This window comes from Rhamphochromis sp. 'chilingali' (assembly GCF_963969265.1).
Source record: "Rhamphochromis sp. 'chilingali' genome assembly, chromosome: 11".
NCBI classification, from domain to species: Eukaryota; Metazoa; Chordata; class Actinopteri; order Cichliformes; family Cichlidae; genus Rhamphochromis; species Rhamphochromis sp. 'chilingali'.
In genome coordinates this window covers 1,187,023-1,212,676 of record NC_137938.1, presented here as the reverse complement: position 1 = coordinate 1,212,676, position 25,654 = coordinate 1,187,023, and the positions used below count along the sequence as shown (strand labels likewise).

General features: G+C 42.6%; 1 protein-coding gene across 1 annotated transcript in view; it reads right to left on the bottom strand.

Annotated features, from left to right (window-relative positions):
- The window catches only part of grik2 (glutamate receptor, ionotropic, kainate 2), a 346,902-nt gene that overhangs the window by 133,703 nt on the left and 187,545 nt on the right, over positions 1-25,654 (bottom strand). The window contains exon 8 of the mRNA XM_080897244.1: positions 6,581-6,724. Within this exon, the coding sequence (XP_080753370.1) occupies positions 6,581-6,724 (144 nt within the window). The remainder of the gene's footprint in view (positions 1-6,580; positions 6,725-25,654) is intronic.

Below are 25,654 nucleotides of genomic sequence, written 5' to 3'. Positions count from 1 at the left end.
AGATGGACTTATGTAGGGTTTGCAGTGATGTTGACACTACATGCTTTCTGTTAATGCAAAAACCTGAGCATAAGAGTGAAGCGTTGATTCACTGGTTGATCTTTGTTCCTACTGTTAACTATGGTCAAATGACTTAAGTAGTGACTGAAACAATGAGATAGCAGATACAAGCAGCCTATATGAAGCAGTAGAAAAAGATTCAGCTGAAGGGGTTAAGCGCTCAGTCTTAGAGATAGGATAAGAAGCTGTGCCATTCGGAGGGGCTTAGAGTAGAGCCGTTATTTCTCCAACAAATAGTAGCCTATTTAGGTGGTTTAGGTGTCTGGCTAGGATGCCTCCTCCTAAGAGCTCCTCCTACCAAAGGGGAGGAGGCCTTGGGTCAGATCCAGGACATGCTGGCTTGGGAACATCTTGGTATTCTCTTGAGGAGATTGAGGAGGTGGACAGGGAGAGGGAGATCTGGGTGTCCTGGCTTATCCTTGGCCTGATCCACGCCACACCACTAGGATCTACAGTAACAACATCAAATTGGCATTCGGGCTAGAGAAGTGTACTCAGATGATAACTAAGAGAGGAAAAGAAGTTAGAACTGAGGATTAGAACTGCCTTCTGGTTTTGTATTAGTATTGCTGACATAGAGGACACCTACAAGTATCTGGGAATCCCACAACCAATTAGGAACCACGACAAGTCAGCTAGAAAAGCCACCAAAGTCACCAAATACCTGCAGAGAGTAGGCAAGTCCTGAACAGTCAGCTGGATGGGAAGAACAAGATCTGGGCAATCATCACTTATGATTCGCCAGTTTTTAAATACCCTGCTGGGTTAAGGGCTATTTGATCAAGAAGGAGAGTTATGGAGTGTTAGGCTTGTTCTATGTCTATGAGCTTTCAGGAATTCTGCGTTTCCTGAGAAGTTTTTATTTTTCCTTCATGGTACTGCCTTCCTTGGGAAAAAATGTGACTTTATTCATTTCAATTGATAAAAGACCATACTCCATAGAAGCTGTTTGAACATTCAATGCTAGTAATGTAGGAAATGCTACTTCAATAATAGGAGAGATCTCTTGGAAGACTTGGACATATTAATTTAGATATAGAAAGGAATTTTTTTTTTTATTTAACCTTTATTTAACCAGGAATGTCCCGTTGAGATCAAAAACCTCTTTTTCAAGGGAGTCCTGGCCAAGAGGCAGCACATTTCCAAACAAATACATACGAACAAACAAAGTTAAAAAATTACACAAAACAATTACACATTATTGAGGCAGTCTGTAGGCCTTTGAGTTTAGTTTTAAAAACATTTAAAGACAACAGTTCAGTCAGTTTCCAGTCTTTCTGTAACAGGTTCCACGAAAAAGGCGCAGAGTGCACAAAGGCTTTCTTACCCAACTCTGTGTGGACAAGGGGAACAGACAGCAGCAGCTGATCATTTGAACGCAAGGAAACCACTATTTGGCCTTGTGACCAAAGTACAAATATAAGGAGGCAGCAATCCCAGCATAGCTTTGTAAATAAAAGTGTACCAATGCCCCTGTCTTCTAATGGCCAAAGAAGGCCATTGAATTTGGCAAATAGGCTGCAATGAGCCATCATGGCATATTGGAATCCCAGTGGTGATAGGCTTTAGGACAGGGTCCTCTAGTCTAAGATGCTGGTGGTGGCGAAGAAAAGTAAGGCTTAGATGGAGCTCTGCCTTGAACTGACTTTCCCCCTTTTAAGTTGGTTGCTTGTACAGAACAGATGGTCTACTGATGAAACTAAGACTGAACTGAAGGGAGGACTATCTCTGGAATGCTGACTGAACAAGAGATTGGTATGGGGATCGTGCTGTATGTGCTCACCAGAGGTTAACCCTCTGGGGTTGACAGACGCGCCGGCAAGTTGAAATCACGTGATCAATTTAAGACGACACAGCTACAAGATGCAGCAACCCAGAATCTCCATTTCAACTTGGGTCGAAAGTGCGGACTTCAATCTATAAACCAGTTTTTAGATTGTGTTGATAGGCCATAGTGATGGGTCGTTCGCGAACGAAATGGCTCTTAGAGCCGGCTCTTTGACGTGAACGACGCGAGCCGGCTCCTTATCGCGAGCCGTCACGTGGGTTTTTTTTTTTTTTTTTTTTTTTTTCTCTCAGCCTCTCTCTCGCACTTTTTTTCCGCTTCACTCTGCACGCGAGCCTTGTGCTTTACGCTGGGCAGAGGGGGGAGGGGCGGTAGTTACACTCAGTAGCACAGGAACAGAGCCAGAGAGAGAGAAAGAGAGGCAGGGACAACAACATTAGAAAGGTATAGTAATCATCCACAACTATTTTCAGTTGCAGATGATAAAGGATTCAGAAAGTTTATTCATGCAGGTCCATATGACAGAGAATATGCATGTTCTTTTAGTTTTCATATTATAATTTATATTTAATTGTGTTGTGGTTTGCAGTGTTTTGTGTTCTTTTCACTTTAAATTTGTGAAAGGAAAAAGCTGAAAATTTAAATAGTTAAAACTTGAAATGTGAATAGTTGATTTTTGTATTATATGATTTATTTATTACATTTTATGTGGAGTGAATAAATAAAAGTATATTTACGGTGGCCCCTAGAGACAAAGCACATACAAACTTCAAATCACGTACGAACTCTGAAGCATGTACAAACTCCAAAACACGTAAAAACACGTACAAACTCCAAAACACGTAAAAACTCCAAAACACGTAAAAACACGTACAAACTCCGAAGCACGTAAAAACTCAGAAGCATATAAAAACTCAAAACACGTACAAAAGACAACAGAAGTGCTCCAGGATGCTGGGCGCAGTGTTGAGCCTTTGTTATCTTGTGGCTACACAAGCCAGCAAGTACCAACGACCGGATTTGGTGTGTGGTAATAACAGGTAAATGAACTTTTTTTTAAATTATTTGAATATATATATGAGTGCCTGTGTATAAATACACAAACAATACACACATGCTTTCAATTGTGTAATTTAAGTGATCTAGTAGCTCTGCTTTGGAAGTTCAGTTCATGCTAGAAATGTGTTTTGGAGTTTGTACGTGTTTTGTCTCTAGGGGCCACCGCATATATTTATATATAAACATATATAAATAAAACCACTTGTTTTTATGTTAGTAATTCCTTTTGTGCATAATTTTATATTATTGTTAATAATAAATTAATTAAAGCAACAAAACAACCTGAAGAGCCGGTTCGGAGCCGAAAGAGCCGGCTCTTTTTAGTGAGCCGAACCGATAGAGCCGGATCTCTAAAAAGAGCCGGAAATCCCATCACTAATAGGCCAAGTAAAACCAGAGTTATGATAAAAAATACACGCAACATTTTTTCTGAGCAAAACAGTGGTGTTTACAGCGGGAAGAATCAGTAAAAACGGCATTTTCTAAGGACAGCGCTAGCAAACACTCTCCGCTTGTGAGTGAAAAAAGAAAAAACGCCCTTTCCCTATTGGTGTTAAATTCTGCTATGTCAACCAATCAAAAATTGATATGGCAACATGTGGCATTTGGTTGTTTAGGAAGAGGGGGAGGTTTTAGGAGTGATGCCAGTGAGAGAAAGTGGGCGAGCGAAAGAAAGAAAGAGAGTTTTCATATGTGAGACATTAGTGACATTTAGTGCGTTTGGAGGCTGTAGTTATTGTGTAGTCTAGTCAGTGTTTTGTTTCGTGTGTCAGTTCTACTAGTGAATGTCACATTTGCTCCAAAAAAGCCACCAAAGGCAGATTCCAGTGTAAACGCTGTCTCCACATGGCAAACAGGACTGATACACCTCCTGTTGTCAGACATGCAGGGTTTAGGCCTGTGGTATTCTCCTCTGTCTTATAATATAATTGGTGCACTGTAGAGCATATGGACATTACTTTATTTTTATAGACGAAAGGATGAAAACGCGATGGTAAAGTGGGGGGTGGGGTAAACAATGGTAAGTATGGCTACCGTTAGTTTGCGAGGTAGATAAAAAGGCCTGCACTGAAAGGACACTTAAAGGTGTAAAGTCTGGCCTGGTAGCTCCACTGAAACATCAAGGCAAGGCAAGGCAAGGCAAATTTATTTGTATAGCACAATTCAACAACAAGGTGATTCAAAGTGCTTTACAGAGACATTAGAAACAAAAACAAATAAAAAGCATGATTTAAAATTGATTAAAACAAGCAAACAAACAAACTAACTAAACACACACATTTCACACCTGTTCGCGCGATCTGAACCCTTATCGTAAGGGGAGCTACCAGTCCTTCTGTGGACGAGCTACTTTCTATTTTAAATTCCCTGAATTTAAAATACTCTCTAGACCCAGTCTAGACCCAGCTGGGGAGCTACCCAGAGCTCTAAACCCACTTAACAAACAAACAAACAAACAAACAAAACAGTATATAAAATCAAAACAGATAAAATCAGAACAGTAGATAAAATCAGTAGTTAATGTAAGTTTTGAAATTTAAGCTTAACAAACAAACAAAACAGTATATAAAATCAAAACAGATAAAATCAGAAATAGATAAGATCAGTAGAAAGGCTCCTAAAGAAAGCTCCTAAAACCCCAACACTTTTTCCAGTTTAAAAAAATGAAATATAAAGTTCACAGATTAAAAAGAAAGCTGCAGATGATCCAGGAGAGAAGAAGGACAACCGCTCCCTAAGAGAAAACCTGTAGTGATCCCGTACGTGTCAGGAGTCTATTTACACTTACAGGCCAGTGGACACTCTTTCAATGATGAGGATGTTCACATCCTGGACAGGGAGGGACGCTGGTTTGAGGGCGGAGTCAAGGAGGCCATTTACATGAAAAGGGACAGACCATCTCTGAATGGAGGAGGGGCCTAAGGGTACATCTGTCACCATCTTACAATGCTGTGATTGCAGCCATTCCCCAACTCTCTGCGAATGGTACTCATGGTCATTGATCAGTGGTTGTTGATCAATGGTCTAGGTTCAGATGAACAAAATCAATTTTGTGGGACTCCCTGAACAAGTTCCAGTAAGAATCACTGTGGCAGAAATCCACGAACACGTCTCCAGTATGAAGAGTTGGACAGCAGCAGGCCTCGACATGATTGGCTGACTGCAAAAAAAGCTGACTGCACTCGTCGAGCGTCTGGCAGCACAAATGACCCAGCAGCTAATGGATGAGAAACACCCAAAATGGCTGACAGAAGGCCAGTGAGATTATTGAGGAGACTGGCTGTGGATACCGACTACAGAATGGAGCAATCATCAGCCACCTCCTCTACATGAAAGACATCAAGCTGTATGCCAAGATTGAATGAGACATTGATTCACTGATCCAAACCACCGGGATATACAGCAATCACACTGGAATGTCATTTGGACTGCAGAAGTGTAGTCGGATGGTACCAAAGAGAGGGAAGGTAGTCAGAACTGAGAGGATCGTACTACCGGAAGGCAACATTGTCCACCTTGAGGACAACTACAAGTACCTTGAGACAATCCAGCACATAACAGCAGGGTGCAAGATGCCAGCAAGCAGGGCATACATGGAACGCCATTACCAAGTGGACAGCATAGTATACAGTAACATCTGTGCCGAGTATGGACTGGAAGTCTTGAGGTCAAACAAACGTTTGGCTTCACTGCTTTTTCGAGTTTTTGGTTTTTGCCTCAGAACTCTCCCACTGATGTCATTAAGAAACCATTGTCCTGGGTTTCTTAATCCATAACTCAATATGTGATGTCCTGTTTAAAAAAATAAACCAAAAATGCCTTGAGGGTCTGAATGCCAAACCAATGACTAATATTATTGAAGTTATGAAATATGTGGTGCAATCATGGGAATTATGTATACATTTCATACATTTCTTGCAACTGTGTAGTTACTATCATCTGAATGCTTCTGTAAAGATTAGATGTAGCAAAGATTCTGTGGATAGTGTTATGTGACAATCCTGTGACTGTGTACATCCCAATAATTTTTTTATGTAAGCCAGTGCATCAGATAACACTGTTTTCATAAATGCTAAAGCATACTAGAACCTGGATACTTAGTTCAACTCAGGTCAATTCAATTATTTCAAGGCACTTTTTGTATTCATTTGTTAGAATATTGTAAATATTGCAAGAATAAAAGTACATCCATGGTTCTCATGTGTTTGTCAGCTCAATAGTGTCAGGATCTCTGCAAACTACAGGAGATTAGAGAGTTATCAAGTCCTAAATATAGGCTGATAATCTGCATATTTTCCACAGACAGGAAGCTGTAGATTGTTCATCTGGCTTCACCCATGCTGCAAACTGCTGGAGCAATTAACAGAAATTCAGATGATGCAGTGTCTTTGTTTCTGCCTGGATGATTAATGCTGAAATTCAGACAACCGGCCCAATATGGCTGCCCTCCTCAGGGGTGTAAGCATGTGCAGACGCTAGGAAAAATGATTTCCATATAAATAAATACACGGATAAATAATTTCTATTTATTCATATTCCCTTTCTTCTCGACTGCCTAAGCCTTATTTACATGCTGTTTCTGTCAGCTTTCCTGAGAGTGTGTGTTTTCTGTGTGAAGGCGCTGTGTGTATTAAGGAGGACGATGGAATGAAGAGCAGGTAGACGAGCATCTACCTCTTTGATGAGGGCCATGAAGCGGTTTCCAAAACGCCAGGGCTTGTGTCGGTTGCACTGTAATGAGCTGACAGTGATCTGCTGAGACTGCTGCACAGCAACGGCCACCACGTGCACAGCATCATACATCAGTGCAGCATCCGTCTGCAAACCAAGACAAAGAGGGAGAAACGATCATTAACTGGGAATACAGCACATGACACATTAGCTCATAACACCAGCAAAGATTTGTCCAAAGTAAGGAAAATATCAATATTGTGACGCTCAAATCAACGCCTCACATCAAAGCTCACGTATAGATTTGCATATTTCATGCCATAGGCATGCCCCTGAATATTTTACTGCCAGTGTCTTATGAACTGATAAGAGACTTCTGAAAGCAGCTTGCAAGAAGCAATATATTCTGACAGGGGAAACAAAAAAGTAATATGGGAATAAATCTGACATAAAAGAAGAATATTTAATCAAACTCGAGGTTTTCCAAGTTCATGAGAACATACACTATATATCTTTCATTTTCATTGAAAAAAAGATTATTTAAACGCAACTCTAAATCTTGCTACTCAGCAGAACCTCAAAAAAAAAAAAGCCACAACAAGCAGACAATTTGAGATACACAAACCCGGTGAGGTTTCCAGTAATAACCGAGTAATGAATTATGTGTTTACATCCAACTAAGCTGTTTTTATGAAGAAAATGTGAGTCGTCTGCAAAATAAAAAATACGGGGAAAAAAAAAAAAAAAAAGAGTTTGAATAATATAAAATAAATAAGTTATGTAAAGAAGTGGAAAAACGAAGAGTCCTACACATATCTAAGCTCTGACAGGACCTGACTCCAGCAGTTGGGAACATGACGGCTGAAAGCCAAACAACATTTCTGTTTTAAAGTTAGAAAGTTGAGCAGCCGCCGAGTAAGCAGCTGTCCTTTAAATGTGTATGATTGTAGCCAGCCTGGAACATATTGCACCTCATAGAGCGCAAGAGGCAAGGCACATCCTAAAGCTTTGGCCCAACACAGAGAGACAGCCTCATGCTCGTACACCACAATTTAGAATCAGCAGTTTACCTAACAAGCATGTCGATGAACTGTGGGAGCAAGCTGGATAATATCCATGTGCAAAGGCAGCAGCCGATGAGGATATTGAAACCAGGAATCTAACTCCTGTGAGTTTGACTTACATCAGGCACGTGAGGCCTGTAACTGAGGGTTTGGGTAGTGTTGTCATGGCGTTACTAACAGAATCTCTTTTTGTTCAGTGATTTGATTTAATACAGATACAACAAACCATTGAGACAAGTGAAACAAACGAGAAACAAAAGCGTGATATGACAAAAGATTCACAGACTGTGCGTGGAAGACGTTACCACCTTTATTTCTGTCAGTATATTCCTACATTGAATTCTTGACAGTCGGTCTAAATAGAAGACCATTGCTGAAGCTATCAGAAAGTGCCAGTCATACACACTTCACAAATGAAGCCTATAATTCTGCAGCTCCTTGCGAAAAAAAGAGGTTAAATTAACGTTTGTCTCGCTTGATTGAAAAGCAATCACAACAGCTCTCCTCAGTTGTTGCACAGAAATCATACCCTAGGGTGCTTGGGAAGGCTCTGTCCTACTGGAAAAAAAACAACAACAAACCTATCAAACCTGTTATTTTCCCACATTTGAGCCCTGATTGAGCGTCACAGTGCTGCAGCTTAAGACTTCATGTGTGTTTTTGTTTGTTCATGTGTGGCTGTGTGCAGTTATATTCATATCCATAGGAAGTGTCCAGGGATGCACTTAAATCAATGATAGTCAGTGAGCTTTTCAAAATGCAAACTGGCTTGAGTGTGTGCCTGGAGGAGTGTGAGGTACTAATAATCTGTGTTAGAAGAAGGTGTTGAGGCAAATGGGAGTGTGAATTTATTTTAGTGTAGGTGTCAATGGAGGCTGTTGATCTTGTGTGCTGGGGGTTAGCATACTCTAACACACTATTCTTCTGAAGAGTCAGGATGAGTATGATCCACTCTGATTACAGAACTGCTAATGCTTCACGTTAAATCAGTGCAGTCTAACAGCAAATGGGAGATAGTCAAAGAAATGCAACATATTTGCGGGGGTTTCTTGTTTTTCGACAGCATGAACTTTTAAAAAAATGCATTTTATTAAGGAAAATATTTTATGTATGCAGCACACGGGTTGTCAAAGCAGCGATGTGTCACTATGGCAACCAAGAATGAGTTTTAAAAGAACCAGCAATCATTGTAACATAAACCAATCGTTTTTTTCTAACCCATACCAAGTTCTTTTAAAGCTGAAACCATTTCTAGTCTTGTCCATCCTGTGGGGGAGGAGGTCACTCCACTCTCTACCACTTCATCCAACTTGCTCCAGAATTTCTCGTTTGCTATCCAACCTGAAGGACTGAGAACATTCAACATCTCCCCTCCGAGTTTAGGCTGGAGTCTCAGGAGTCTGTCTGGCACTGTCTTCATCTCTACAACACTATTGACATAGTCCTCGTTCAAGATGACCCACCTCACACCAGAAATGGATTCAAAGTGTCCTGTCATGGTAAGAAATCTAGATCATGTCAGAACTAGTGCTAGTGTCATTGTGCTTGGTATCCTGCACACACAGTATATCTATCTTCCTCCTCTTGGTCATGAGTTTCTCCCTTTACCACATGTAATAATTTAAAGTCCCTACTCTAGAACTTTCCCTCTGCCTTCTAACATGGCTTCTCCCTTTCTTCTTTCACTGTCTTCGTCCAACAGTAGCACAGTTTGCACTGGCACCCTGTAGGCCAACAGAACCCATGGTGGTCATTGTTAACCAGCGCTATTTGGCCATGTCGATGCTCTTCTTGGCACAATCCTACTTACTCATGCAGGCCTAGGACTGGCACTTAGGAGTACACATATAAATAAATGTGTAAAAATCTGTGACATGTATGACTTCAACTTGTTTTTCCAGTGTGAGTGGTAAAATGATTCAGATGACCTCTCTGCCCTCCAAATGTGCACTTCTTCAGATTAGTGCATATCAGACTGGACAGATAAAAATCATATGCAGGTTGTAGGTTTGTGTTCACTGGAACTAAGCTCAACTCCTGAAAAACAATCCCACATCAAAATTCCCCCCTGCACAAAACTGTACCGTTGCAATGCAGTTAGACCAGTACTGCTCTACTGGCAACCACCAAGCCACCGGATTGTCAGACTTGTAACACCAGAGGACGTTTCCTCTCTGCACTACAGTCCAGTGGTGGCGTCTTTACACCACTGCGCTTTAAGGCTTGATCCATGAAAACCCATTCAATGAAGCTCTCTACACACTGTTCTTGAGCTCATCAGGTGGCCACATGAAGTTTGGGGTCTGTAGTGATTGGTTCTGGAGAAAGTTATAAGAAAGATATGTGAATGGCTGATTAGAAATTTTAGGATTATGAGCAGTTGAACAGGTCTATGCAGTAAAGTGGCTGCTGAATGTATGTAGCATAAATTTACTAGAGCGACTTTATATCATTTCTTTGTTTTCTGATGCATATAGTTTGATGAGTATAATTTAGCTTTTTTCAGTTTCAACACTTGTAACATTTACCCTGTTTGTAGAAGCAGTCCTTGGTTTTTCACACCTGTTGTCATGGAAATGATTGGAATCCTGATATTCAATGATTTGTGTATATTACGGCTGTCCAAATTCATGGGCTGCATCCTCCTGAGGACCTGTCCTTTGCTCTACGTGGGCCAGGTCCTCAGAAGGTCGGGTGGCCCGGAGGTTTATTCAGCTGTGTGAAAACCCCAGAGGAACCCACCCGGGGGATTAATAAAGTTTAATTTTATCTAATCTAATCTAATAACTTTAATCTCAGCCAAACCGATTTACATACAAACAAATAAAACACTGAAAAAGCCAAACAATAAGATTTTTAGGTTGTCTAAGTGACTTATATATCATGTTTAACCTGAGTAGCAAATGGGTTGGTTTGAGAACAATGTGCCGGGAGTTCACTGTTCTCGGGGGCTCCAGTGACCCTCGAGCTCCTGGTCAGCTATCGAGCTGGTGGGTAACAGACGTCTCCGAAAATGTCGGAGCACTTTTGCAAATATGCGATATCTTGATAAACCGAGCAGATATTTGAGGTTTACACAGCTACATTCTTGCCTGAAAATATATTTAAAGTTTATTTTGTGACCCAGAAAGATTAATAAGAGCAATATTAAAAACTTAGTAGCGGCCGCCATTGTTGAAAACTGGAATTGGCTGGGACGCGCTATGAATTCTGGGATATCGTGGGCCACGAAGGATACACCCGACCCATCCTTATAATATTCTGTCTGTAACTGCAGGCTTCCTGCAATATACTCTATGTACTTTGATATTTTGTGTACCTTGAACACAGCACTGCTAATGTAGCATGCATGTTTTTATATTAAGGAAGAAAGTGCCCAGAAGAAACCCGGACATTCACAGGGAGAACTCCACACATACACAGATATGCAGAAGGCGTGCTACCCTTCAGTCCTAATACTGAAAAATGAAGGACGATTCAGATTATGTATTTAAATAATCTCTGGTGGCGTCGTCACTCTGCTACCTAAAAAACACATTTGTTTTTATTCCAAAACAACAAAGCCTGCCAGTGGGTGGAGAAGTGATACTGTTCGTGTATATGAGATCATAATGACCGTTCAGTGGGCTGTACCTTTTTAAATGGGCACTTTAGTCAACACGACTTTGTGCTTTTGAATGGAAAGAATTCAGCTCCACTGCCATTTTCATTGCAGGCAGTGTTCCTTTTAGTGTTGAGGGCAGGAGCTGCACTCTGTCATGATGCCATCTATTCTCTCTGTTATAAAGCACACAGGCCCAGAGGGAACTCATAATAGCAATGTGACAGCCTGTCAGTCAGTTACACCGTGTATGCTATATACAGGAGAAGTCAGCAGGACTAGAAGTGAACTTGTACAAAAGCCTAATCAAAGTCATAAAAAAAGTATTTAATTTAAGTGTGCTCTTAATTAAAATAAGAAGAAGCCAAATGCATTAAGTGGTGTGCAGGAAAGAGAAAAGATGAGCTGAGAATTGCTGGAGGAGTTCTGGCAGGAGAGGTTTGTGTGCCTCTCTGCTTCTCCCTGGTGCGAGCCTCACAAGTACCCGTCAGGCAGACTTGCAAATGATTTAGCAACACCGGCACTTCACTCCATAAACATCTCATTAAAATCAATTATGTCACTCCTGAATGAAATTACAGCTAAATGCTTTAAAAGCTGCTTTTCCCTTGTGTCAGCCAATATGAGCGTTAAACCTTACACTGTCTATTTTTCCACCTGTCTCTCCCTCTCTCATTCCATCTCTTCCGCTCTCTTTCTTTCACTCTGAGAGTCGGGAAGATTAATTAAATCTCCTAAGCTCAGATTGATTTCAACACTTTTATGAATTGTTAAAATACCCAGGTGGACTTGGAAGCTGCAAAGGTTCCCTGCACCCCAAGCCACCAACCCACATCCCTACTAAACAACCAGCTCATCAACATTGCCATGGAAACAAAATGGCAAGAAACAGCTTTCCCCACACTGGGGATGGGCTGATAACTTCCTGAAGCTTTTTGCAGCCTACTCTCAGTAAATGCATGCTCCCTTGCAGGGAGGAAGAGAAGCTAACTTGAGAATAAAGGTTCATAACAGGGTTTGGAAAACTGGCATAACAAAGGATAAACGCACTGACTCACTGACCAGACTCAAGTGATGGTTAGAATTACACACATGTATTTCTCATATACCCCACAGTGTTTGAAACTGCTGGCCTGATAATTGCCACTTAACGTTTTAGTAGAGATTCACATTCAGATAAACAAACACACAGACACACACACACAGCCTACATACACACACACACACACACACACACACACAGCCTACATACACACATATGTCTATCTATCTATCTATCTATCTATCTATCTATCTATCTATCTATCTATCTATCTATATTTATATCTATATATACACATATATATATGCATATGTATATATATATATACACACATATATATATATATATATATATATATATATATATACATATGCATATATATACACATATATATATATATACATAGACTCTGTTTACTTTCCACAGACTCTCTGAAGTAACACTGGAACAGAGCCATGAGATGTATTGTTGCAAAATGTTCTATCACAACTGTATAAGCCGTATTGCATGTGACAGATGTTCAAACAATAGGAAAAAACAGGCAGAGGTCGATTCTATCCCTTCTTAACATTTCTCCACGGGGGACAGTGATGGATTTATTTTGAAGTTCCTCACAGAAAGAGGGACACAAAGCCAATAGCAAATTTCCAGAGTTGAGACTTGTTATACCACAAAAAAACTGATTCCTGAAGCAGTGAGGGACGGCTGTTGGAGCTGCAGCTTTGCTAGTCATGCAGAACGCTGTGGTCACACTGCTGTGGCTCTTGTGATTGAAACATAAACACCTTGAGATATAAGGGTGCACTTGGGAGCGGCACAGAGAACTTGGGTTTAGGGGTTTGTGTTTGTGTGTGTGTAGGAGGAAAGTTTAGCCTTCAACTAATGATCCAAGGCAGCTTAGTAGCCTCCCTCCCTCATTGCACTGTGACTCTTCAGCCCCGGCTTCCAGCTACTTGAAGGGATTAAAAATTGAGCATGTTTTGTACTCTTGGAATCTCTCAGAGGCCTTAGTCATGACTAGGTCACTCACAGCCATCAGCTATTTCTGCTTTTCTCAGCATTGTACACACAAGCTGTACTGATATGTCATGAATATTTGTATGCAGGGCACGAAGGATTGTGATGGAAAGAAAAATCAGGCAGTCACCTGTTCATTTCTCTGCTTGAGTACTGATTCAACAAACACATTTGGTCATGTCCATGAAAAAAACAAAACAAATAAATACATTGTAACACGTCACAGGCTTATTACTCCTTAAGCAAAAGACGGTTAACCAACTCCTGGAGTTTATTAAACTCACGAGGGTCATATAAATGTAATTAGTCTTGGTCTCTTTAATCAAAACATCATCAACAGCATCTATAGTCAAAACAGATGTGACAAAACTCTTTAATTACAAGCAGGTAACGTACTGGGATGGCAGATACGCACAAGCTAAGCATGTTTTTCTGTTCTTTTAAACAATTTAATGACTATAGAAAATACAAGAAACCATTTTCCTGGAAAGCCACACACATACTGTCGGACAACAAACAGAAGAAAAAAACTCCCTTTTAACAGGAAGAAACGTCCAGCAGAACCAGGCTCAGGGAGGGGCGGGGCCATCTGCTGCGACCGGTTGGGGTGGGGGTAGGAAGACAGGACAGTAATTCAGTGCAGAGAGGTAGTGAGTGACGAAGAAACACCCAGTGCATCATGGGAATCCCCCGGCAGCCTACGTCTATTGCAGCATAACTAAGGGAGGATTCAGGGTCACCTGGTCCAGCCCTAACTATATGCTTTAGCAAAAAGGAAAGTTTGAAGCCTAATCTTGAAAGTAGAGATAGTGTCTGTCTCCTGAATCCAAACTGGAAGCTGGTTCCACAGAAGAGGGGCCTGAAAACTGAAGGCTCTGCCTCCCATTCTACTTTTAAATACTCTAGGAACAACAAGTAGGCCTGCAGAGCGAGAGCGAAGTGCTCTAATAGGGTGATATGGTACTACAAGGATTGTCAACGACCTGGATCTGGGGACCCAGGGTTCATGAGTAGTTATGGACTTTTTTATATTTGCTGGTTTATCTTGGGTTGGCGGTCTTTGCAGCGTGACCTGCCATGTATTGTGCTGTTGCCCCTAGTTTCCCTTTTTACGTGTATGTTGGTGTCCTGATTTCTGTCTGATTCCGGAGCTGTCGAGTGTGTTCCCGCCTGCAGGGAACCTGCAGCTAATCAGCATCGTCTCAGGAGCTTCTTAACTGAGTGGCTGAGCTCCCATCAACGCTGGATTGCTGTGTGAGAAACTGACAGTTTACCCAGTGAACATAAATGTTTGGAAGTGTGTTGTTTGCCGTTAGAGAGTAGTTTCTTATGGCTGCTTTTGTGGTTTCCTGCAGGATCGCAGAAACGGGAAGACAGAGCAAGCACACGGGGTTTAGAAACAGAGAGAGTGGAAACACGGACCATAGTCACTGGGAGGAGATACTGCACGGGAGTCAGGGACACACATTCACCGGAATCACACACGGGATTCAGTCTGCATCTTGTTGTGATTGCACTGTAAATAAACGCACTGCATTCCTCACAGACAGTCCTGCATTTGGGTCCTACTTTCCTCGCATTCCCTGAGAGAACGATCCAGCCACAGGGGACTCAGGTTTCGCCACGGAGGAGGAAATGCTTGCGCAACTGTGGGATTATTGCCAGAGTGTAATCCAGGCCACGGATAAGTACAAAAGACACTTACAGTTAGTCTTTTTTTTATATTTTCCTATCATCCACAGCGTTTCCCCAGTTTCCCAGAAATTTTTTTTTTTTTTTTTTTTTTTTTTTTTAAATGACATCAGAAACAGCAGTATGCGACATTACGTGATGGCAGAGCTTCAGTTCATCCTTTGTCATTTTTTTTTTTTTTTTTTTTTTTTTTAATAAATAGGACAGGGGGAATGAATGAGAGAGAGAGGGGGAGAGAAAGAAAGAAAACCAAAGGGGAGAAGAGACGGTGAGAAGGGGGGGGAAGAGAGAGAGAAAAAAAAAAAAAACTCCTGGGTCACCTGTATGGAGAAAAAAAACAAAAAAAAAAAACAAACAAACAAAAACAAACAGAGGAGACAGCAAACAACAAAGAGCAACATAATAATAGAGAAAACAAAGCACCATCACAATAAACTAGCTAGTCATAGATATCAGTATTTACTAAGTAATAAACGATATTGTGCAGCACGCAAGATAGACAGCGCACAGTGTGCTTTGAGGCAGCAGCCAAGAAAGCTTTAGTCCGCGTCTGTGAATACCCATGTGTGCATACCTGTGTGGATCAGCATGCTTGCATTCCAAAGGTTTCTCCATGTAATGATCTGCTAGGGAGTGTGGGGGGGCCACAGCCCCGTCCTCCAGGGTGTGAAGCGGGTATGGAGGAGATCAAAACTCCAGACATCCAGAGGCCCCCAGAACACAAGAGACCATGGAAGACCAACAGAGGGGCAGCCGCGCCACTGTCCCAGTAAGAGCTGAGGAGAGTCCCAGATGAGGGCTCGCCCAGCAGCCGCGGAGCAGAAGTCAGGGGGAGTTGCAGTGACGCGCCCGTGAGCTCCACCGGCCCCCAGCTGCGCCTGAGTGACCGAGCCCTAGGCCGAGAGGCCGGGGGCACCCCACCTCCAAAGGGGCCCGAGCGAGCCCCAGGCCCCAGGCCCCGACAAGCGGCCGCCAAGGAGTGAGCCGGTGTGCACCCGGACGCCCACCCCCAGACACAAAGAACCACCAACACACCGACACCTGAGGGAGTCCGCCACCGGCAGGGGAAGTGGTGGTGGGTGGAGATAGGCCTCCAAACCTTGGAGGGCCTGAGGTGTCCCCAGAGAGGTGGCGTCTGATACCCAACCTGACATATAGACACAGACATACAGGCACACACAGACACAAACATCCATTCCCACCCTCATGCTCTCATATGCACTTACTCCACACTCAACCAACATGGAGACAGACATAAAGAGACGCTGTACACACAATCACACTCCCCAAGCGTACTCTACAAACCGGGTCTAGGTACCCTTGCCCCTGGAGGGGGGAATTGCACCCAGACCCAGGTGGTGTTACCCTTTTCCCTGCGGTGGGGAGAGGCAGACCACCCCGACTCCGCAGCAGCAGGGAGGCCCCACACCCCAGACCCCAGTCGGACGGCCAACTCCTCCTACTAGCCCTCCCGCTCCAGCAGGCCGCAGAGAATGGGGGTGGGAGAAGACTCCAAACCTCCCTCCACCCGCTCATTGTAGTGTTGATGCATATGTGTTCTAAGGTGCAATTAAAACCCAGGAGGGCATGGAGCTACCTGCCAAGGAGCAGCAGGTAAGCGCATAGTCCCTCCTGCTAACCCTCAATGACTAAGTGTATTTAAAATTGAGAGGTGGGCAACGACGTCAGGGGTGAGGTATACACCCTGATGGTGATTTGGACTCCGTGATTGTGCCCACCCCCAAGATCCTATATGTATGTGTAATGAGAGTGTGAATAATGTGAATGTCTAAGTTGTGGGATAAAATTGAGGCAGAGGCAGCCAGAAGGGGACAGGGGGGGGGGGGGGGTAGCCTCCTCTGCACCCTGGTGACATACCCCCACTCCAAGGCCCTGCATGTGTGGGTGGTTGTGGAGGAGCGGGAAGAGGGAGGCAGCTGGAGATGGGGAGGGAAGGAAGGGAGGGGCAGGTAACCCCTCCCTGGGGCCAGCTCCCCCGCTGACCCCAGTAGGCACTCCCACCCTCCGCGACCCGCCAGGGAAGGGGGGCCCAGGCCCATCAGACCGGGGCCCAGTGCAGTAGCGCCCCCCGGCTCCACAGAGCCCTGGACAGTCCACCCAACCCCACCACAGAGAAAACTGCACCCACCCCACCAACCACACATCTTCCAGACTACATAAGACGGTAAACGCCCAGGCTGAGATCTTCCTCCACCTCTCCTGTATCTCCCCCTCCTGCAGAGAGTTCCTGAGAGAAGAAAGCTCCTGCAAGATGTGACCATCCCCCCCACCAGTTGAAGAGCCCCCCAGGCGGCTCGATGCACCGGCGGCACCCTGCTCCAGGGCCGGGCCCCCATGCACCCACCCGCCCACAACCCCGGCAACACACCAACCAGGACCCGAGGCCCGGCCCGGGCCCCAGCCCAGAGACGGAGCGCCCCCAAAACCTCACGCCCATCCCGGACCCACCCAGGGGCAGCCAGGTTGCCAGGTCAGTAACCCACGTCCGTCAGCACAGACCCTCCCCTAGCCCCGCTGCACGCAGCCGCGAGGAAACAGTCACCTGAGAGCCAACAGAGCCCTCAACCGGACGTGACCGCTACCCCGGGTTGAGCCCCCCAAGGAAGATGCCTCCGGGGAACCCCCCGACGCCCTAAGCCTGTCCCTACCCCCTCACCAATCACAACAGTGAAGGCGGGACCAAACTATGACCCCCCACCCCCACTAGGTGATGGAGCTGATAAAAGGGGCCCAGAGCAATTGATCTAATGTGGTGGCAGAGGCTGTGTCAAGACTAATGTAATCTAATAGATAATTTCTATATTGGTTAGAATTAAGATTATTTTTATTTTATCCAAATTCCTTTGGATAGATAAACCCCCGCGTATTAGCTTAAAAACGCTACAAAGAACCAAGGATAGAGGAGGATTAGATCTGCCTAATTTTCACCAATACTTCTTAGCCAACAGGCTTCAGTTCATCTCAGAATGGTTAAAACATACCTTCTTAGTTGAGCCCTGGCTAGATGTTGAACAGGCACTATGCAAGGATCTAGAGATTTCAGACCTACCATTTATTAGCTCAAACATCAAAAGACATGAATGCTTTAAAAGTATCAACATCAGCTTTTCTCTAACAGCATGGTGGGAGTTTCTAAAAATAACGGAGTCTTCATTAATCCCATGCAAACGTACACCTATCTGGAATAACCCTGACATATTACAAAACAATAATATGATTAATTTCCCAGAATGGAGTTGTAAAGGAATTAAATACTTAGAACATATATTAGAGGGAACAGAATTTATTCCATTTGACAGACTAGTTGAACAATATGGGATCAACAAGACAAGGTTTTTAGAATATCAACAAATTAAATCCATAGTAAAAAAGAAATTTAACCTCAGTCAAGTTGAATTACAAACACCACTAAGTGCGGCACATTTTCTTACTCTTAAATCCCCCAAATTATTATCTAAAATATACAGAACACTTTCTAAATTAGATGAATCAATATCCCTTCCTACTGCAAAGTGGGAAGCAGATTTATCAGTCAACCTAGACCAAAACTTCTGGTCTCAGATTTGCTTAAAAACTTTTAAATTAATTAAAAATCCCAGTCTGCAATTAATACAATACAAAATACTTCATAGAGTGCACTATACAGGTCATCGGATGTTCAAGATGGGCTTTACATCTTCCAACAACTGCTCACACTGTCAAGGCAATACACCAGACAATTACATCCACGCTCTTTGGTTCTGTCCACCAGTGCAAAAGTTTTGGCGCGAGATATGTGAAGACTTATCAAAATGTCTGAAATGTAACATTCCAACCTCCCCCTTAGTGTGTTTGTTGGGCAGCTTAGATAATGTCACTTCAGAAAAGAATATAGCCCATATGATCTTCACTGCCCTATGCATAGCCAAGAAAACAGTCCTCATGAACTGGAAAAATAAAAATAATCTTAACCCAGAAATTATTTTGGATCTGAGAGCGAGTCACCGATTCGAACTGTTTGGCATGGGCAGTCCATGCAGGGAGAGTCCAGCTGCCCTCCTAGAAGCCCTTGCAACCTGGTATTCACAGCACCAGCGGATGGTTTGCCTGTCGCCAGTCGCTGCTCCACCTTCTGACCATCCATTATGCCACCATCATCACACTACTCCTCAACTCTCTCAGCGGGGTCAGCTAACCATGGTGCAGCAACACTAATCACCGCAGTGAGTACATCGGACTCTGTTGTTTTGATGAATTCAGTCACAGATGATCAAAAAACAGATGAACAGGAGGTTACCATTTCTATTGGCTCGGCCTCGCTGTCAACAAGGAAGCAGTGTCCATGCCACCAGCGCTCCTCACTTTCCACATCCAAATCCAGGATGGCTTGCGCGTCCATGTCCCAGGTTGCCTTCCATGCAACGTCACTTCCTGCCAGAGTATGTTTCCCAGCCAAAGCTGGACCCGGGGTCTGCCACCAGAGCCACCAGATCTCCAGCTGCCCACCAGAACTGTTTACTGCCGCCAGACCCGTGACAGGCCACCAGAAGGATCTCGCCAGCAATGCTGCCCACCAGGAACCGTGGTTGGCTTGTGGGACTCCTATGTGGCCACTGCAGAAGTCACAGTTGGGCCTCTGAACTTTTTGAACTGTTGGACTGAGACTTTTTTCATTGTTTGACAGTTTTGTTCCCTGACAAGGTCATTAAGAAAAGATGGGGCCTGATTATTTAAGACCTTGTATGTGAGGAGCAGGAATTCTGAATTCAGCTCTGGATTAAACATGTCGTGGTGGAGGGTTTTTTTCTGGTATGAGCATGTATATTTGTTCGGTGTTTTACTGAGGATTTAATAGTTGTTAGATGCAGCAGCATGAATGTAGACATATACATGGTTCTTCAGTTACTCAAGACATAGCTGGAGGCAGACAGAACCACAAACAAGCAACAACTGAAGGCAGCTACAATAGAGACCTGACAGAGCATCTCAAGGGAGGAAACAGCGGTTTGTGATGTCCATGGACTATAGACTTCAGGCAGCCATCCTTATATGTAAAAGGATCTCCAGTTGCTGTTAAGTGTTTTAACCGGAAGGTTATATAAAGATGGCAGAAAGTCTACAGTCGCATCTTGATTGATTTAAAATCACTGTGAGAGTACATAAAAAAAATACAAAGAAAATCCTAATTGTCCAAATACTAGAAACCTTTATATTCTTCCATTATGACCCCGTGAGCTCTTTTTTACTTATGTTAGCAATACATCCATGAAGAGTTTAGTCCAAAATCCTGCTGACAAGCAACTGACAAAGTTACCCAGAAGGTTTCATGTTACACAATCCATGACTTCTTTACAATATAGTCCCATCAAATTCACAATTAGTGCCAAGATGACCCCGGTTAAGTTTAGAGCCTTGCAAGGTCAAGTTTCTGTCATTTTTAGAGGTACTGCAAACGCAGTACTTTTATTAGGATTTCTTGGTTGTTCTTCACTTAAGGAACAAAGCTCAAGACAAAACAGACTGAACTCTCCCTATTCCTGTATACACTGAAAAAAGGCCATGTTGGATTTACTTGATTCAATAGTGGACATTGGTTGCACACAAATGTTTTGCTTTGGCAGAAACTTAAACAACTGAGTTAAAGAGACAGGGTACACCTTGGACAGCCCACCAGTCTATCGCATAGAGACAAACAACCATTTACATTGACAGGTAATTTAGAATCACCAATTAACCTAACCTAACTGTAAACTAGCCAGACTGTGGATTATGAACCCAGGACCTTCTTGCTGTGACGCAGCAGCACTAACCACCATGCCACCAATCCAGGCTTATCAAAAGCAGGAAAGCTATGATTACAAGGCTTGATGCAGAATTTTCTGTACGTTTTTGTCCTTGACAGGTTAAACCACAATAAATAGTGATAGCAAACACATGGTGTGGGTGTAGTTGTCTGCCTCTTATAACTCCAGTGATTTTCCTGCAGTTTGACATCTCGTGCGATCTTGTGAATTTCATGAGTTAAGCAACTAACCACTCTCACTAGATTGTATCAGGTCATCTCAACAAGAACAACTTAAGTTGTTGAATTTCGTACAGATCCTTCATGATTTAATTACGTTCATAGAAACATGAAACTATTGTGTTCAAATTACAAGTTAGACTTTTTTAATGAAACATCCACCCAATTTACTTTTTTCGGTAAACCAAACAAAGTAGAGGCGGCTGCTCGACTTGACTGAGATGGATGCCTTCCTGAAACCCCGTGCAGTGGCGCAGTAAGTTATTGACTTACTTCACTCGAACATGATATGAACAATTTAATCTGCCTCTCTGCATATCATGTAGTTTCTACACTATATAGTTACACTTAACTTTAAAGCATGAGGCACTTGTGTTAAATACACGCAAGATGCTTACGTAAATCCAAGAGGTGGCCAATCCCTTTTATTCAGTGTAGTTTCACAAAGGTTTACGTTTTTAATTTAAAGTTTATTTTACATTTTGCTTTTGTTTCCCCACATATATCATCCAGCTTTCTGACTGTAACATCCATCCCCCAGAAGGGAGGGAGTATGTAACTGACTGTTTGTCTGTTTGCTAGCACTCTAGCATCAACAGTTTTGAGTATATCATTTGATACTAGCTGTCAATAACTGCTCAGGACAATTTCACTTAGGTGACAATAAGGTGAAGGTCACGCCGAATCCAATGACTGAAACTACAAACTTTATATTACAAACACTTTTGTTTTTTACAGATTGTGTTTAAACGTCACAACAATAAAGGACACCTGAGGGACACGAGACCTAAGTGCTGGACCTTGTCCTTCAGTGCCCAAAGTCAGAGTTGACCTTGAAAGGAAAATTCTAGAAACCATATATTGTATATCATGAATATATCATATTAAACGGCATGGAGAAAGTTTCATGAATGAAGCCTTACTATGACTCAATAACACTGCTGACAGCGTGGTTAGTTTTCTTTGTGATTTACAAAAAGTTGCTGTACTTTCTAAACACATACGCAGACAGACACAGTTTGCAAAAAGCCTTCAGTGACAGGCTCATATATCAAACTGTAAACTGCCCCATGGACATCTGAGTTAATTTAGCAAATTTATGGACTGGTGATTGATACATTTTTTATCAAATCTGTGTCAGACATTCCAATTTGTTTGGAACACCAGCTCATGTTAGACTTACTGTGCTGCTCAAGGATCGGCTTCTGCAAGGTGCCATGCTAGCCGCCCATTAATCATAGCTACTGATTTGTGTGAGGCAAAGGTTTGTTGATTTAAAATAAACATTAAACCAAACTAGCTTTCAGAATCAAGAATGTAAAACCAAATTATATGAAACTATATAATACTAATTATATGGTGGTTTAACTCTTTAAAGTCACATCCATTGTAATAAATCTGATGCTCGGTTTCAAAGAAAGAAAGAAAGTAAATACAGTGTTAAAAGGAAAAAGTTTGAGAAAACAATTTTCAAAAGCCCAAAATCACATAATCTAATAACACAGGATTACGGACTATTAGGTTATTATTAGGTTGGGATTAGGGTGCCTACCACTTTCAGTAATAACCTTTAATAACCCTTATTATCACACTGTTTGCTGCTACAGCTACACATGTTTCTTTTCCAACTATTTATTTATAAGTGACTTATATGTATGTATGCATATATATGTATATATTGTACTATTCTTAGTTAGCGTATTGTCTGTCTTGTCTTAATGTTGGTTTAAAATGGAGCACTGTAACAAAAAATAATTTCCCCCAGGGATCAATAAAGTATTCTGATTCTGATTCTGATTCTGATTTCAATAGCATATTGAAAATGTAATGTTTGTGATATCTGTTTGTATACAAGCTACTGCACACATAGCAAAATCAACACTACATTGGGAACTTGCTTGCATGCAATAAAATCGCTTAGCACAAAAGCAGTTCTCCTTATTTCAACTGCAGCAATAAACAAAAAGCTGCCTAAGAGCATAGCAATGCAATATCAAAACAATAAAAGTTGCATATGAACAGCTTAGATTAACAGACTCAAACACAATAAATAAAAGAATGGACGACGTAGGAACACCGTGTTCATATATTCACAGGATGTATGTGAGATACTGACGTCTCTGGCTCCACATTAATTGTAATTTCATGAGCAAAGACAGGTTTGATACTTCTGAAGCTCATTAATTATGACTAGAGTAAATGAACTATAGGTGTGAATATGCTCAAAGACATGCATTAAATAATACATTAGACTGAGTCCTTAATACATAATTTAAACATTTCAAAGAATATACTTCTCTCATCTGTCACAGCCTCATGCAGCTACTGAGCATTACAGTTTGGATATTTGTTTGTTTCTACTTGTTCGTAAAAGGAATGCAAGCAAAAGAAAAAACAAAACAAAACAAAAACAACATTTCAGATCTTTTCTCCAACACGAGCAGCAATGCCATTAATGAGATGATATTGACTGGGAAAGGGAGAGAGAAGAAAGAGCATGTCGCTTATTCTCTCCATTAGCTTCATTAGTGCGGGAGGATGAGGCAGATTAAGACCACAGCGGGTTGGATGATGATGTGATTTGGCAGGGTTATCTGTTATTTCAGGCCTGGCCATTTTGGCGCCTCTGTTTGGGCTGGGTTATAATGTGATGTGATGCCTGGGCCCTTGGGGCCACGCTGCTGTTGCTACCAGCCTCTCTGATTAAAATCTGCTCTCACCAGCCAGCCTCAGTCTGAATGCCCTCACACTCCTGCTTTATTTCCATCCACCTTTCACTTCCTATCCCACATGATGAGTCAGTATGGTGCTGTGGACTTAAAGAGACAAATTCAGGCCAGACAGTTTACATACATAAACCTGCACATTATTCACTGTAAAAACAGAGAAGAAGAAAGAAAGAAAAACATGAGATCTGTAAGAATTCAAATGATATAAAAGGACAGAATCATCGTTTCCTCATGACAGAAATAATGCTGCTCTACTCTAAGACTATCAAACCCTCAAATGTTAACTCAGAAAGATTAATCGGGGTATTGAAAGTAGCTGTAATGATCTTTTTTTTCTCTAATGGTAAAATGTTAAGGTTAAGGCAATGCTTAGCTAGAGTGATGACATCTTTAACTACTGTAAGGCCCTGTACACATATGACTGTACACCAATCCACCCAACCAACCATCGTCAAGCTGATGACCTTCAGGTTTCTGGGCACCCACATCTCAGACGGCCTTACTTGGACCCACAACATCCACACCCTGGTAAAGAAGGTCCAGCAGCCTTCAGGATCAGAAACTGCAGCTGGCCTTCTGTCGCTCCTCAGTGGAGAGCGTGATCTGTGTGAAGGACCAAAAAGCTCTCCAGAGAGTGATCCGTACAGCAGAACGCTGCTGCAGGATTGCTCTCCCCCCCGCTTCAGGACACCTACACCAGGAGATGCCGGACTAGAGCAGCGCAGATACTGAAGGACCCGTCCCATCCTGGCAACAAACTGTTCCAACTTCTGCAATCTGGTAGAAGGTTCCGCATCTTCCGGGCAAGGACAGAGAGACTCAAGAGGAGCTTCTATCCCCAAGCCATCCGGGCCCTAAACACACACACCCGCCCTCTCACATCATCTATAATTGACTGAGACAGGACTCTTCCAGACACTAAACCAAGGAACAATGTACATTTCAATTCCTTTAATTTTAAATATGTTTATATTGTCTATCCTGTAAAATAGTCAGATGTCTATTCATATTAATGTACAGAATTCACCTGCTTGCTGCTACTACTGCACATTCACCCAATGTATATACTACATATATATATATATATATATATATATATATATATATATATATATATATATATATATATATATATATATATATATATAATGTTTTTCCTCTACACCCCCCCCCCCCCCCCAATTTTTTTGCACATGTCGAGGAGCGTGTCAGACTACATTTCACTGTGTGTTATACTTGTATAACTATGCATGTGACAAATAAAGAACCTTGAACCTTGAACCTTGAACCTTGATCTACTCCAGCCTGCTGTTTTGTACTCAGGGGCCACAACTGAGAGCAGGAAGGCTGTGCAGGGGGTCATTAACACTGCCCAAAAAGTCACTGGCACCTTCTGCCCCCACTGGAGGCCATCGCTAGATCCTCCTGTCCCAGGAAAACCAGGGCCATCACAGATGACCCCTGCATCCTGCCCACCACCTGTTTGTCCACCAGTCAGCACCTGTGGCCAATCAGGTCCCACACCTCCAGACTCACAAACACCTTCTTCCCCTGACTGCTTCCAAGCACTCTGAATCCTGCTCAGTGTACAATAAAAAAGGGATGTTCTGTTCTATTTGCATTTTAGTTGGTACCCAGTGCCAGTGGTGTCCTAATATTATGCTGCCCTCTGCCACCACATGGAGGTGAGAAACAGCATAAAACTGTTAACCTAGCCCGATATTCATGCTATTATTGCTAGCTCTTTTATAAAATAAGCTTGTGGATACAAACAGCACAAATGAGCTTTCTCTGAAAGGTGGAGGCGCTCTTCCTTCCAATAGGGTGAGGAGTTCAGTCATTTGGGAGGGGCTAAGAGTAGAGCCACTGCTCCTGCACACTGAAAGGAGCCAGCTGTGTCACAGGACCGA